General features: G+C 43.6%; 1 protein-coding gene across 4 annotated transcripts in view; it reads left to right on the top strand.

Annotated features, from left to right (window-relative positions):
- The window catches only part of iqsec3a (IQ motif and Sec7 domain ArfGEF 3a), a 96,532-nt gene continuing 80,224 nt past the window's right edge, over nucleotides 1–16,308 (top strand). For 3 of the 4 annotated variants that reach the window (XM_071501563.1, XM_071501561.1, XM_071501560.1), the window contains exon 1: nucleotides 1–758. Coding sequence is in view for 2 of the 4 variants with exons in the window: in XM_071501561.1 (XP_071357662.1) it covers nucleotides 157–758 (602 nt within the window). In the remaining 2 variants the exon portion in view is untranslated. The remainder of the gene's footprint in view (nucleotides 759–16,308) is intronic. The other variant, XM_071501562.1, reaches the window with a different exon arrangement.

Below are 16,308 nucleotides of genomic sequence, written 5' to 3'. Positions count from 1 at the left end.
ACTACCCAACCCCACCAATGCGTACAGGCGTCAGACAGCCGCCAGAGCATCCCGGTTACGCACCGTTCAGAGGCCCCATCGTCAGATCGTCAGCGCCAGAAGCAGCTGAAGAAGAAGTCAACACAGCCGGGCACACGGCCACAGCTACAGTCAGTAATGGAGAGCCTGCTGGATAATCCAATGAAAGCCGTTCTTTACCTGAAGGAGCTCACCACTATCGTCCAGAACCAGCAAAGCCTGATCCAGACGCAGCGCCAACGCATCGACGAACTCGAGCGAAAGGTGGAGGACCTGATCGGGGAGAATCGACTCTTGCGGGACCCCCATCACTACGTCCAGCAGCCCGCTCAACATCACCACCACCACCACCACCACCCGACTCACCGCAGCGCCAGCCCCCAGGCGCCGGCCCACCTCCATCAGCACCCGGGGAGCAACAAAGCCGCGGCCATCCTCGGCCAGCAGGCGCAGCAGCAGCAGCAGCAGCAGCAGCCGCCTCCACCGCAGCAGCAGCAGCAGCAACAGCAGCAGATTCCCGGTCTATCGGCCCAGCCTCAGCAGCACCCGACACCTCCTGCGCCGTCCTCCCACCACCCGCAGCAGCTGCAGCTCGTCCCCACCTCGCCGCAGTCGCCCAAAACGAGCCAAGCCAGCCCGGACTCCGCCGAGGAGGACAAGAGGAGCCCCTGCTGCAAGTCCCTGGTTCCGCAGACTCCCACCGCGCTGTGCCGCTCAGTTGGACTGGCCAGGAAAGCGGAGTAAGTAGCGTTCATGCTGTGTGCACTGCAAAAAAAAACAACAACAATAAAAAAAAAAAAAACCGATCTCTATTTGAACGAAATGGGAAATTATGAGGACTCTACAGATCCCATTCTCCTGATTAAAAAAAAATAATCTTCACACGCAAATCAGCTTCAGTTCACCAGTATGGTCATCTGGCTTTTCCTAAATGACCTTTTATCAAAATGCCAGAAGCAGCACTGTGTGTCAGAAAGTGACATTATTTCACCTCACTGTCAGGCTTCATCGCCTGCCTCCTAAAACCAACATAACAGACTCAGTATTACCCTGAAACAGATGGATATTTCTGCAGTGTATTAGACCTCATATCTAAATATAGCAAATGTGTTTGGCCAGAAAACAATGTGATATCTTCAAGGGCCATCAGATATAATGCCACAGCCAAGTGAAGGTGTCAGCTTCTAATCTGGAGGAAAATACGGTAAAAATGACCTAAAAAAAATCACCCCACAAAACACTGTAGGAGCCTGGTCTTCATTTGCTTTGATTAACTTCACATCTCCTGACAGGCGAGGGCTTCATTTTCTGACAGGTAATTCAAGCTCCTCCTGTATTTTCAGATTATTCACCCAGTTGTTGCCCCGTGAAATCAATTGAATGCTTAATGGATATTGATTTTGAGGGCCCGAGCCGGTATTTTAAAAGTGGCAGTTTGCTCATTCTGCACCCAGCGAGACTGAGAGTGATCGGTGGGATTAGACACTGGAGATAAAGTGTTTTTTTTGGGTGACTACAGCCCTAAGTCTGGTTAAGTAATAGTGTATGTTTTGGCTGAGTTGTAGCCCATGAGGTTAAGGGAGCACTGTTTTCCTGTGCCCACACTCTGAATGTGGAATGAGGATTTTTGAAAATGCATCTGTTTTGTTTAGGCTCGGCAGAGGTAGAGACTTTACAGGCACTTGGAGAGAGCACGGTGACACTGTAAACACACAGCTTAAAACGAGCCGGGCACAAACTCCTGAGGGCGTATCACTGACTCTGAGACACATGTCATTTCTTTTACATCTTCACACACTATCAAGGTTTGATAGTACAGGCTTCGCTCAAGACTGCAACAGCTAGTTCCTTATTAAGACAGCAGCTGAAAGATGTTACACAGTGAGGAACACAGCTGGGCAGAGACAAGAAGATGTCTCTACAACCACTGAAGAGGTGCTGATAAACCTCAGTGAGCTTGACTCTTCTTCTCTGTGGATATTTTAGTCACTATCATACAGAGTTGTGCCTGCAAAATTCTGTTATTCGGTCTCTTTATTCCCATTTTGGAGCATGGAAAAGAAAATAACAGCTGAAATGGCAAGTAGAATAATTGATTAGTCAATCGATAAAAAATATTTTGATGACTGGTGACTTCAATGATTAGTTGAAGCCATTTTTCAAGAGAGGAAAATACCAAACATTCCTGGTTTCAGCATCTGAGTCAGGAATCGCTGCTTCTCTTCATCTTATGTAAATGGTACACTGAAAAAAAAAAAAACAGAGACCCTTTACTGTGGAAGTGGGAACAGATCTCTACAAAGTAATCCAGATTAATTATACACCCCAACCCCACCACACTCCAATTTTCCCCAACTATGCAAAACTGCAACTACAGCGACAAAATACCAACTCATGTGAATCATTGAGGTCGTGACATGAACGTTTTTAAGCCATTCCTGCGTAGCTGTGGTCTTTTGCTTTGTGCCGTTGTCTTGCTGGAGAACAAATCCTCTCTCAAGAGGCAGGTTTTCTTGCAGACTCCACCATGTTTGTCTCCAGGACCTCCTCTTATTTTGCTGCATTGGTTTACCCTCACAAGCCGTCCATGGCATGCTGCAGAGAAGCATCTGCACAGCTTTTTTTGATCACTGTCAAAAAAAATGCAAACATGCGTTAAATCCCTTTTGATTCATTGCTGTAAGAGAATAAAACGCTTGCACTTTTTATATGCACTGTATGTGCTTCAGAACTGTCCCTGGTGTTGAAGGTTCTTTGCTCGCCACTATCAAGGTCACATGAATTTCCTCTGCTGGAGCTACACACACGCGCACACAGTAACACACGTAACACGCTGCGCTGAGCCCCATCTGTTCCGCTCGGCTGCGTTTGCATTGTTTCTATTAATCCAGATTGATTTATCGTGCCATTAAGACATAATTCCTAAAGTACGGGTCAGGAATAATATACATTAGCATGGATACCAGAAAGACAACACAACACAAGTGCTGTCACACTGATTCACCCAGACACAGACAAACAGACACAAAGATATGAGTTGTACAAAATAAATGTCGGGGGCGGGGGTTCAATGAGAGGGTTCATTTGTGATTTACCGAGCATGCCCCCTGACATTTCTGCTGAATGATGAACAATGAAAGGAAGGAGGAGGAGAACTCTCTCTCTCTTTCTCTCTCTCTCTTGAGAGCGAGAGAGCATACTGTATACTATCTTATCCCTAATGTAAAAGCAGTGATACATGAAACGCTGGAGACGTGACGCAGCATTGTCATTTCCACTTAGAGCATTGATCCCGGTCAGAAAAGATGGTGTATCGTTGTGCTGTCAGTGCAGCAGGAGAAGTGATGCAGTTCTATGAACAGGAGGGTGGCAAGAACAAAGATTACCAACAAGGTGTGTGTCGGCCTATTTGTCCACATTCCTCCCTAGCCCAGCATACCTCGCCTGAATTATGGGTGTGTGTTAGCAGTGTATGTTTCGATGGGTTCTTGTGTTAATTAGTGAAGTAAGGAAACAAGGAAGCAAGCGAGTAACCACATAATCCCTGAATGCTGGGGTGTACTGGATTTCCAACTGAAACCACCATTTTCCCAACTCATCTATGTGTTTTTACGTGATTAAAAAAGGGAACAGAAAATCCATTGCAAAGCTCAGAAATGAAAAATTAAATGCTCGCTCACTCACATCATGCAGCCCTCATCTCCTCCAGTGGCATAATTTGAGGAATGCAAATCAGGGGCTGCCTTCAGCTCCGAAAAGTCGTTTCTGTTAACTTTGCAGACGGAGAGTCAGAAGTGTTGCAGTTGCGTTACTGAGTCTGAGGAAGATTCTTGAGGGGCTTGTGTGATCTGAGGGAAGCCCTCAGCGATCTTGTCTTCTCCTCTTTCTTCCTCCTCTCCGTTGTTCTCCGTGCCTCCCACTCTTTCAGCTTCCATTGCTCCTATTCTTATTTTCCCCAAATCGTTGACTCCTCATTTACAGCCCACAAATGATACCTTTGTCCACTTGCCTCACTAGTCCTTCTCCTTCCTTGACTGTCCTCCTCCTCCTCTCTATCCCCCTCTCTTCTCCTATAATCAGCAGCCGATGCTACAGAAGCCACCTCTGCAGTCTGGATCAGTATTCAGTCCCATCCTCTAACCATCAGGCTCTCCACCACTTAACCCATCTCCTGGCTGGGCTGCAGCCCTCACTCCACCCTGTCCTTTGCTTCTCTGTGTACGCTTGGGGGCTGCCAAGTGTATGTGAATCTTAAAATGAGAGAGCGTGACGGCTGGGCTGTGTGTTCAGGAGGGAGTCAAGAAGAGTGGCAATAAGCGTGGGCGAGGTGGTGTGTTTGCGTGTGCAGGGGCGCGTGCACACAACAATCCCATAGCCTGCGGAGGAGATCCCAGGGTTCTCATATAGCTCCAGGTGCTTCTCTGCTGCCTCCCTGCCCCCACCCTCTCACACATATATTAAGCTCTTGCTCTTACCCACAAAACACTCACTAATGCACACAAACCCTGACACGCCACATGCCACCTGGCAGCCCGCATGTTTTTCCGTATTGGCCGCGACTCCCTCTGTGCCCACCATGCCCTCGTTTTCCTCCTACTGGCCCCGTACCAACCGGAGCGCAGGATGTATGCCATCTCGCGTGTCATCTCCTGCCCATGCTCGGCTCTCTCGCGAATAAAAAGGGGTGCACAGATAGCACTTCGAGATGTGGAGATGCTCAGCACGCACATATATACAGAGCGGCCCTGCTGAGGGCCTGCTGGATGCTGCAGCGTCTCCTTGTTCTGATGCTCTTAGATCAATGAGCCTGGAGCTTTGCCAGTGGAGGCTCCAACAGCTAAGCTAAACCTTTGGAACCATGCTAGCCTCAATCTCCATGTACCATATGCTTACTCTGAAGCTAGAGTATCTCTGTCAAGCCGGGTAACAATGTCCTCGTCAGAAATTCCATGAGCTCCATGACTTTATTTCATCAATGCAAAAATCTTTGCATTCACCTTAGGGACGAGATCGAGGTGGATGGTTGGGTGCACAAACTGTCTGACACCTTTACATCTTGTCTCTTGACAGTCTAACAGTCAACATCATTTCTTTAAGCTCAGGACGTGCCTGATGCTTGGTGTTGGCGCGATTGTCATAGTGACAATAACCAATAACAGAAAGCTGCTAGAGTATTGTCTCTCATGGAAGCCGATTTCAGCAAGGGCTACCTAATGTGCCATGCTAGCTGTGCAATGCGAAACGAAAGCAGCCTGCACAGGAAATAAACCCCACAACTAGATTCACCAGCTGCCTCTGCCAGCTGTCTTCCGGCCTGATTTCTCCGGTTTGTTTCACGGGACATAAATAAACTTTGATTTATAGAGAACGGGGTCATTCCCCACCGCAATAATCAACCTCTCTTTCATTTTGGCATTGAATGCCAGGCTGGACGTGCACCCACCCCATTCTCTTGGGATATTTGCGTGAAGGTGATTTGATTGGCTGACAGCCGCGTTTACGATCATTCCTACAGTTTTGAACTTGTTAGCTACACAGTAGAATAACTTGTTAGTTTTTACCAAGAACGGTCTTTCACTAACCTTCACCAAGTTCATAGTTCTTGTTAGTAGGTTGTTCTCTACCCTTTAACAAGCCCTATAGCTGCTAAATGCCATACTATCAGTCTACTACTTCCATGCGCCTTTTTGCTCAGCTACACGTTCGACTCTAACAGGGTTTGAATTCGTTTGAACTTGACATTTTGAAAAAGTGACAGCTGTCACACGTTTCAGAGGCACATATATGATTCGAGTGAACCAACCCAACTTCCTGTCTCTGGAGCCTGAAAGAAAAGTACACCTACTGTTTCTCTGGATGTTTTCCTCCCAGAAGACAACAGTGGAGGGATTCAGAGAGAAGTAGATGGGTGGTTAATGGATGTGAGGAGTTCAAAAGTGCACTCTGGTCCTTTCTATACTTCTTTTTCTCTCACTCTCTGCCTCCCCCTTTTCTTTCTCTTTCCCATCACCATTACTTGAGAGGTGGAATCTCCTCTCCTGCAAGCCTCTGCTCTGTCCTCTGCATCGCCTCCCCTCTGTCTGAATGGGAATCACGTCAGTGCGGTTATGACAGGGTGGCTCGGCTCTACTGCTGCTGGAATCCAAATCATGAATATCACATTTGGTGTGTAGTGCTTTTGAAATTGCTTCATTTCTCAGAGGATGTAGCTGCCGGGTGATTCCTGACTCTCTGGTAGAATATTAGCTGTTTTCATGCGCAAGTTGAGCAGGGCGAAAGACAGTCCCAGTTATCTGTAATCCAGCCGTGTGTATTCATGTGTGTGTGTGTGTTCAGGATTTGGGTTTGTTTTTGTGTTAGGGTGTTAAATGAACATGAAAAATGCTGTTGTAAGGGGATATATAGGATAATTTTGGGTCTATTACATTTATGTATGTATGTGTGTGTGTGTGTGTGTGTGTGTGTGTGTGTGTGTGTGTGTGTGTGTGTGTGTGTGTGTGTTAGGCTTTGGCCAAGGTGTGTGTTTGAGCCAATTTAAATAACATATCACCATTGCTGAATTAAATCATATTTTTCTCAGCACAAATAAATCGGTTCACATTGCTCAGTATCTCTGCAAATGAAGGGAATAGGCAGCTCTCAGGAGTGTGGTCACAACAATTCAGGACTCTGTGCATAAAATCAAGGGACAACTTCCATCTCTAAATCAAAAGTTATACACCCTTCCCTTTTTTCCCATGGTGGTTATATTTTAAGCAAATCCTAGGCCTACATCCTTGCATCTCTTTTTACGTCTCAATGTAAAATACAAAGACAATAAAAACCGTGGATTATGTGTATCTTTTTAGTAATTATGTGTCAGTCCTAGCCAAAAGCTTTGATTGATGGTACGTCTTGCCTGCCTTGCTGCACTTTTCAGGTGTTGCCAGACGTTTTGTTTGAATCTCCAAGGAGGGGGTTATAATGTGAGAATGCTGCACAAACATACTTAGGCTAGACAGATTAAAAAAAAAAAACAGGGCAGGGACAGAATAACTGCCAAAAACATACTCAGAAGAGAAGCCCCACAGGGCTGAGGAGTCCAAATGTTGCCCCACTTTCCTCATAACTTGGCTAAAACACAAACAGCTTCTTTCCAGTGTCCTCTCCCTCTGTGATTCCCAATCAGTCAAAATGACAAAGTTTGGCCCAACCGTCATTTTCCTCTAAACATGGCTCCCAACTGGCAGTCCTCTGTCACTGTGGCAACATGCCGACTCACTGAAAGACTGACGTGTCATCCTCGTCCTTGACACTTCCAGATGCCCCATCTTTTATATGTAAATATTGCAGCCCCTCATTACGAGTCTGCATTGAATTTGAATGTTTTTGCTGTTAGTCATGTTGCACAGGCTACAAAGTGCGTCGTCTCCTTCCTGGTTGGAGCTAAATTATTCACTCATCTGATTGATGAATTTCATTTCTTCTTCATACAAATGAGCAGTAATGTGAAATCTACATATTTCAGAGTTGTGGTGGCGAATGGACGTGACATCAGTGATGTCATCTGCATAATATAAGCAGATAATCTCATTAAAGAATCAACGCTTTCTTCTCTTTCCATTCCTTTTTGCAAATGTCAAAAAAACAAAAAAAAAATCACAAGTTTTATTGTTTTTAAAGCTGCATTCAGATTTCAATTTGCTAACTAATTTCTCTCATTTTTACATAAAAGAGAGGCACTGGTGAAAATACTATTACATAATGGTTTAAGGAGAGGCTACTTTAACAGATGTTTAACAATAAAATTTTAATGACTGCACAGGCTTCCATTGTGGAAGTAAGAAAAAGGCGATACCATATGCAGATGTGATAAGTGAAGCACTTGATAACACACATATCTCGCTCTGTTAATGGCTCTATAATGCATTACAACCTGTCCTATCTTCAACACAATGTCTGCTATTAGCTGGCAATTAGCAGCTACTAATGTATGCAGTGTTGTAAGGAAACAGATGTGCTGACCATCGACTAACACTTAGACATGTCCTGAAAATTATTGATGATATAAAGGTGTGTTACTCCACTGTTTGCCCTTCAGAGACGATGCCACCATGGTGGATAATGCTGTGCCATGACTCTCAGTGGTCCGTGAGCTTATGAAATAAAGGTTCTTTGAAAGAAGAAACAGTGTGCAGTTATGGAAAAATGTCCACCCATCTGTCGCAGAGATTTCACCTCCTGAGGGCTTAGCGCTGAAAATCCCTCGGCAGACAATTCTAATTGTTTTGCACCATGTGTACCAGTGTGCATCTGTGTGCATCTGTGTGTGTGTTGGTGCGTGTGTTTGTGTGTGTACCTGTGTGAGGTGTGTGGCTAAATATGGGCCCAATTTTAAGGGAAATTATGTAATTGTGAGTTTTGTGAATAATGTTGCAATTTATATTTCTAGTATTTTCTATAAATTTAACTACCTCCCAACTTCTAAGCACATCTGCCTAATATTCTAAAAAATGGATAGTATTTCTTAAGTAATTGATTCACTGGTGACTGAACTGCTGATTGGTCACATGTGATGATGTTTTGGTACCAAACTGATGACACGTAGCTAAAGTTGACAGCTTTGCACATTAGCTGCTTGAGCTAGCTGTAACGTTAGCTTAACAAACCGACCATGAAAAACTTCACAACTGCAAATCTGCACTTATGTTGCTTCAGCTAACTTTAGCGGTAGCTTCTCAGATACAGGCTTTGTAATAGTGAAAAGCTTAAAACAATATTATTATAATATACTGCATATAACAGGAGATTCAGACATCTCCTTCCATCAGCCTTCTGTCATTTTCACTTGACAACTGAGCTATGCTAGCTACCTGCCAGCTTTACACTGAAAATGACATACTCCTATACTTACATACTCTTGTATTCTGTTTATAAGTATATAACAAACAAGTATATCTGTAAGTATATAACAAAGGTACACATAATAGATGTGTCTAAAGGGTTCACATAGTATCTGTTTGTATTTTATGAACATCAAAAATACACTCTGTAGCTCATTCATTATTTTTTCAAATGTCAAAATTATACAAACTGGTGCTTCTTCCATAAAATCATCCTTGACCCAAATTTACATATGCATAAAAATCTTTTTTTTTTGCTGCTGTTTAGTCAATTGTCAGAGCTAACATTAATTCAGATTTGATATTAAAATGATTTCTTTGTTCCTAGCTCATGTTGCCACGGCAAGGTTTCTTTCATGCAAGGTTAGAGTTAAGGGCTCCTAGGGGCAATTTGTTCATTTATAGTTTACAGGCTATTGCTTTACATAAACAGTGTTATACATATAGAGTATTATTAGGCTTCCTTTTTTGGCCATTGGTCTTTATCCAACGTAATTGCCATGTCTGCTGTAGTCTACTCAAGTGAACACACGCACACGCACGAACACATGCACAGGCACATACTTTCCGGGGGAAACGTCAGGTATGGTTAACTATACGACCCACAGTAATGTTCAAAGCCATCCACCTGAGGCTTCCAGGCATTGCAGAGCTGATCGGAACAGGCACAGCATGTCCAATCGGCTTTCCTGGTCTTCTCAACACATCACACAAAGCCTCGACCAAGGCTCAACCATGATTTATTGTACTGTGCAGGAGAAGAAACAGGAGCTATGCATGCACTCGGGTACTAATTTACTCACTCACTTACAATCTTCACACCAGCAGACACTCTTCATTCAATTACTTTATTCTACTTTGTCTCAAAATATGTGATTTTTTTAAATAATTCATATCCTTGTTTATGTGTGCTTCCCTGCTGTTTTTGTTGCATAATATTACAGAGAGGGGTTTGTTGCATTGCATTAAATGCTTGGTTGAGTGCAGAATTCATCTCTTCCTGGAGGCCACGGATAGAAATGACTTACCGGCATGTGTCTGTGTGCCCATGCATTAAATTTTGTGTGCCTTGTTGACGTGTTATTTGTGACATTTAATAAGCATTCGTATTTACCCAAATTCAGATGACCATAAAAGCATCTTGCCCTTACCCTGCACTGTGGTTATATCATCAACGCCCCGTCTGTCAACCCCTTGACGCCAGGATTACATCATCAGGTACGCAGTGCCAGGGGGGAGGGGCCAGTGACTTGATCGTGATGACATTGGAGGTTTCAACTTGGAGCAAATCCTAAAAGAAGCAAATGACATAAGCAGCACATGAAGTCTGAATGACTCATATGTGTGGGAACTGGAGTAAAGAACTTATTGTATGTGGATGATGTGGTGAGAAATTGCTTTCTTTTCTTTTTTGTCACGTCTCCCCCATCATCTGCCTACATGTCCTCTCTCCCTCGTTTCAGTTTTTATGCACAGAAAACGTTTTTCCTTCCTTGTGCAGAAAACCAGGACCATCATTCACAAACAATTAAGTTCTGTGCAGTACAGTTGTTGCTATACTCCCTCATTGTATAAATGAAAATAATTATGGCCACTTTTGTTGATGTTGAGGATGGAGTTTTCCTCGTCAGCCCAAACTCTGGCTGATATATGACAACCATGTCACTTTGATAGCTGTCAAGCATCAGCGTGAAGCGTGGAAAATATCTGTGAAATTTGACCCACTGCCAAATCTTCAGCAGATGGCCCTGTAGCAACACAGTGTGGCTTGATGCTCGATATGAGCAGCAAAAACTGCTCAATAGTGGAGGCGCCAGCTGGAGATCGGAGGAAAACAGTAGGATAAACTGATGCTTTCATGGCTAAATGAGTGGCTGTGTTTTCTTTTTCTTTTTTTTTTTTTTTACTACCACTTGAAATTCTGCGATTTTACCTTTATATCCTTAAGTGATGCTTATGCCATTAAGGCATATGGCATAACTTTTCACATCACTGAAAATAGCCATTCATTGTACCACACCTTGTAATAAAATATCGTATACTTCAGCATTGTGGTGTCTTTGAAACATTTTTATTGATGAAAATAAATCATGAACCACAGTGGACCTGTATAGACTCTGAAGGCAGCATTCTAATGCATTCTTAAGATGAGATATGGGCAGCTTCAGGCAACCATTCAGTATTGCAAAGGTGTAAAACTTCTTTGAGTGGGAACATAGCTAAAAGCCATTAAACCATTTATTGACTAAACCTGACAGTTTAGTCATTTGAAAGAGGGCAGGCGCTTTCAAAAAATACTTGGCAGGTGATGAGATGAGCCATTTTCAGTCAGAAACCAGTCAACCAGTCAGAAAAGCCTTCAGTACCGTTCTTTGCTCTTCTTTCAACGAAGAAAAACTTTCCAAATTTGATAGAACTGATGCTGCAGCAGCATCTATGCTAACCTTTTTAGGAGGTTCCAGTGTTAAAAAGAGATGCTTCTTGCTGTTGTCAAACCTAAGACAGACCTGGAGCTGCCAGTAGTTCCTCCCTCATTAGACACTGATTGGTCTGAACCACTGTGGTTCAGCCAAAAGAGAAGCTTGGAGGCAAGATACATTCTCGCTTGTGAGAAATCACACCAGCTGCCTCGTGAGGTTATTTGTTGACAACAATAAAAAGGATTTCTGCCAAATCACATGATAATATTAGCTAAAAGTCAGGCTATAGTAGTTTTCTTGCTTGGGTTCACAGAAAAAACAACATAAACAACACATCCTCCAGTACCTCGCTTATGTTGGTGTTTGCAAGCCAACTCATGTCCTTGCTGGCTAGAGGAAAAGCTAGTGCCGCTTTCCCTGGCTGGTTAACACTGTGTGCACAGACTAGAAACCCTGAGATGTGTCACCTTGTTGCATAGTATTTGTCTGAAGAACAAAATACTTTATTTCTAACACAAACTTGTCCAGTAGAAATAAACGCCAGCTCGATGTCAGTCTGAAACCCCCTCAGCTGATGGATCTTTCTCCAACAAGCGAACGCCAGGAAATGGTTCACGCTTGTTCCTCCCCCCAGGCTCAGCTTGCTCCTACTCTGACTGTTTTTCCTCCTCAACCAAAAGACTTCTTTTTTTAAGTTTTATTGGAGGGGGACCAACAGCTGGGAGTTGAGTTCAAGAAACTCAAATGAAAAATGTTGAGAGCCAAGACAGAACTTCTTTGATTTTAGGGGGATGGCATCAAAACCTGACATTTACCATAGATATTTTAGATAAATGTTTCTTTCACAGAACTCATGTAGCTGCTGAAAATATCCAAAAACTGTTGACACACTGATGATCTTTGCCCTTCTATACGTTTCAACAAAATCAAATACAAATATTACGATCAGAGCTTGATAGTGAAATGGTTTCACTACCTTAATGCCAAATGCTGCAGTGGAATCAAGTCAGCCACAGAGAGACTGAGAGAGTGAGAATAAACCTCAAATGTTGCAGCTTTTCTGACACCGGCACAGTCAGGAGTCTTTTTTTAAAGGGATGGAATACAAGGACAAAATGTTTTTTATTTCCTCCGTCTTTGTTAGCTTTCTGTTGTGAGAATTGGTCGTGCTCTCTCGTCCATCCCCAGCTCGCTCACTTTGTCTTGCAGAAGGCGAGCTAAGCCGTTTGGGATGGTCCAAGAGTCCACGCTGACGTAAAACCTTTCAGGGAAGCTTGTTTTTTTTTTTAAATTCACTGTGCCTGTGTGTGTTAAGGAATTGATATGGTAGGGTTTCAGGACAGAGAAATGAGGTGTGCATTTGTGTTTGTTTGTGTGGAAGGTTGCCGCAGCGCTCATGCGAGGGATGTTTGATTTCGTTCAAGGTTTTTTTCTTTTGGCTAAATACCCTCTGCACGATCATGTTTAAAACATCCTCCTCACCTCCTGAAAATATGCGCTCACCATCACAAAGCGCTGCGTATGTGTGTGTTGGATTTACTTCTCTCAGAATGCCTTGCACACGTTTAGCCTGTAAAACACAGTGATAAACTAGCACTCACAGTGACTGCCAATTTCCCAAATGGAAGTGAAGTATTGCGGAAATTATCTTTTTTTGTAATTCAACATGATCAAAGTGCTTCTAGTAATACTGCCATGAGATGTGTTGACTTGTGGAAGGCATATATTAGCCAGCCTAAATTAATCTCAAGGATTGTGATGCTGGTGTGGAGTGCCTTTTTCTATTTTTCCTCTTTCTAGGTGTGAAATAAGTTGCTTGGATTTAAACCCTTTATCAGTTATTTTGCCCATTCTTTCCAACGCATCTTAGTGGTGCAATATAAACATCTTTATCTTTCCCTTTCCAAAGTCTCCTTGTGTATTTGACGTTGACCTTGACTCTAAAATGCATTTAGTCCAAAATGCTGCGTCAGAACAAACACAGAAATGAAATAATGGCAACAAACAATAAACATCCCTTTCTAAGTAAACAGCTGTGCAACCTAAAACCCCTCCTTCCACCGCTATTGCTAATATGTTTTATTCCTCCAAGGTCAATTGTAATTGTATTTACCATGTTTGGCCTTCAGGGGCAGACTCTAACACAGCATATTATTTTATTTCACTGAACGAACATGTTCACTGCCTTTTTTTGTGTGTGTGTGTGTTTGCAAAATGGGAAAATTAATCCATCAATTATTGGGAGGTTTGACCTCCCCCCCTTCCTCTTTTTCCTCTCTCTGTCTGTCCCATGCTTCAAAGTGCATCACTTCAGTTTGCACAGATCTTTTTTTCTGCCTTGAGCGGAGTTGAATCAGCCGGAGAGCTATTGACACAGTAAAGCTGAATTCAGCACTAGGAGGAGCGCATCGACAAACACATTAGACACGAGAAGTTAAAACAAAATACAATGAAACCATGGTGTGCAGATTACGCTCTCCCTCAAACAGACCCAGTGTGTGGAAGGGCTTATAAAAGCTTATCGATTTTTCATAGGAGGTATTAGCGCAGTTAGGCCACGAAGGGAACTGAGTCACTGGTGTGGAAGATCAGAGAGCAGGTCATGTGAGTTCAGTTTAATCTTCAGTGTCCGCACTGATCAAATAGCAGCACTGTTCAAGTGAGGTCTGTGTGTGTGTGTGTGTGTGTGTGTGTGCGTGTGTGTGTGTTTGAAACTGGAGGCATGTGGAAGATTTCATGTTGATGCCCTGTAGAGGAAATGTTTGCGTAATCGTGAACACAGGTCGTCACAGTGAGCGTGTGTTTGCAAGAGAGAGAAGGAGGAAGATAGAGATGAATTAGGAAATGAAAGCTGCTGCTGTTCTCCTATCAGTACAACTTGTGTCCACAGATTCATGGACCGACTCATGATATATGGCCTGACACTTGACTCTGATGCAGTTCATGTTGGGTCTGTGCTATCTCTGTGGCACAGCTGGTGGTCCCCTCATAAACCCAAATTTGTGATACAGTGCTTGCAAGCTGTTTTTGGCAAAAAATAATGGGGAGAAAAGTGTGAGGAATCAGGGATGAAAGGAGACAAAGATAGATGGTTAGGATAAATCAAAAAGGAAGCGCTTTAAAGAGTTCATTCTCTTTCCATCCCACATGAGTTTTCTCAAATGTTGACAACAAGAAGCTTCTAACCCTGCCACCTCCTCTGATTAAATTCAAATGAGCTCTGCTTTTTTTCCTCCTCTATACTCCATACAAGAAAAAGAAGACTCAGCAGTTTTGCAGTGTCTGAGGTCATATGTCAGCACACAGAGTCAGAGTCATGTCCAATCAAGTGGCGTGCACACTATTACGATGCAGCAGCTTTTATACAGTGAATTAAGCCAAAGAATGATCCATAACCAGCCATTGTGACTTGACATAGTGCTTTTGTAATCATCACAAAAGCATAATAACAGAGGATTTCATTAAGCGTAATTTAAGTCGGCTGCTGGAGTACTCAGACGGAAAGCAGGATACTGCAACATGTACACTCAGTTTGTCTTTGTAGGAGGATAAACTGTATTTTCACACCCATTACTAACTGCTTTTGCATTTGTTTAAAATAAGAAAAGTAATTACTAATGACTTTTCACTCTAATTTTTTTTTTTAATTATTATTGAACTGACCTGCGGAATATACACCTGTTATCTCTGTGAACAAGTGGCTGTGCTGTTTCAACGTTCGCACTAATCTGTGTCCCCTCAGAGACCGCCTGTGTTCTCGACCTATTAAAAACGGCCACAGCGGTGTCATGGTCGTTAAGGCGAACACAATTAGAGGAGCCATTAACAATGGAAATTAATTTGCTGTCACCCACCCCCCACCCCCCACCCCCCACCCCACCCCACCCCCGCTCTGTCTGCTGTTGTTGCTGTCAAATCAACCCCCCCTTCCCCAGCCTCCCTTCCCCTTTTCTCTGTCCAAAAGCAGACTAAACAATCTTCTCTTTTATGGGTGAGCCATGTTGGGGTAACTTCAGTTTCTCAAAGGACCCTGTGTATCATGTGAGAAACTATTGCACTTCACAGCAGAGTGCAGAGAGGTTAGAAAGAACAGACTGAAGTGTTCTTGAGGTTTATAAGTGGATATACAGGTCCACTTGTTTTCTCTGTCGTCTCCCAGGGGACAGACAGGAGGGGAAACAGAGAGAAATGAGGGCAAGAAGACTGACTACAGGGCGGGAGATCAAGAAGCAACAGAGGGGTGATAAGAGATGGAGGGGTGGTTGCTGCTGGGAATACTAGCCTTGCTTTCTCATCTTTATGTCTTACCTCTCTCCACTCTGTCCTTCTCCGTGTCCCTTGTCCAGGGATAGGACGCTGCGGATGGGAAGCGGCCACTGTCTTTGGCTACATCTTCTGACAGCAAGAATAATTGAGCAAATTCCTCTCTTGCGCAACACACCGTGCCTGTAGGACCCAGAGTAGGGGGATGGGGAGTTGTAGGGAGTGATGGAGAAATCTGTGTAAAAGGGAGAGAAAGAGAGGAGGTAAGTGGGGGGAAGGGAGGATATTGAAGGACGAGATGGATGAAGCCTTGTAAAATCGAGGATGGGAAGAATGTGAGGCAGGGTCCAACTGACAGAGAGGATACGTTGGTGGAAGGAGAAAAGCAGAGGCACTCATGGATTTCTCACATGCACATTAAAATTTTACGTCCTCGCTCTTTCCCTGCTCCATTTCACTATCGCCTTCACTTGTGACTGTATATCTATAGTATCTTCCAGTAAAATAGGGAATGCACATTATTGGTAGACTTGCTGAAGCTACTCTATCACTGACTTGTAAATTGTACTTATTTCTCATGTGCCAAACCGAGGCCTTTTCCCATTAAATCTGTGTAAAAGCACTTGGAAAGACGAAAATGGCTCAAAAGGAAAAGGAAAGGAAAACGCTCAAGTCAACTCCAGTTTCTTCCTCTGTCTCTGTCCGTGGTGCTGAAACACTGCAGC

This window comes from Trachinotus anak, unplaced genomic scaffold, assembly GCF_046630095.1.
Source record: "Trachinotus anak isolate AG129_WGS33_773 ecotype Australia unplaced genomic scaffold, CSIRO_AGI_Tana_v1 ptg000018l, whole genome shotgun sequence".
In the NCBI taxonomy this organism is placed as follows: Eukaryota; Metazoa; Chordata; class Actinopteri; order Carangiformes; family Carangidae; genus Trachinotus; species Trachinotus anak.
Note: the sequence above shows the minus strand (reverse complement) of the source record. Positions and strands in the feature narration are given on the sequence as shown.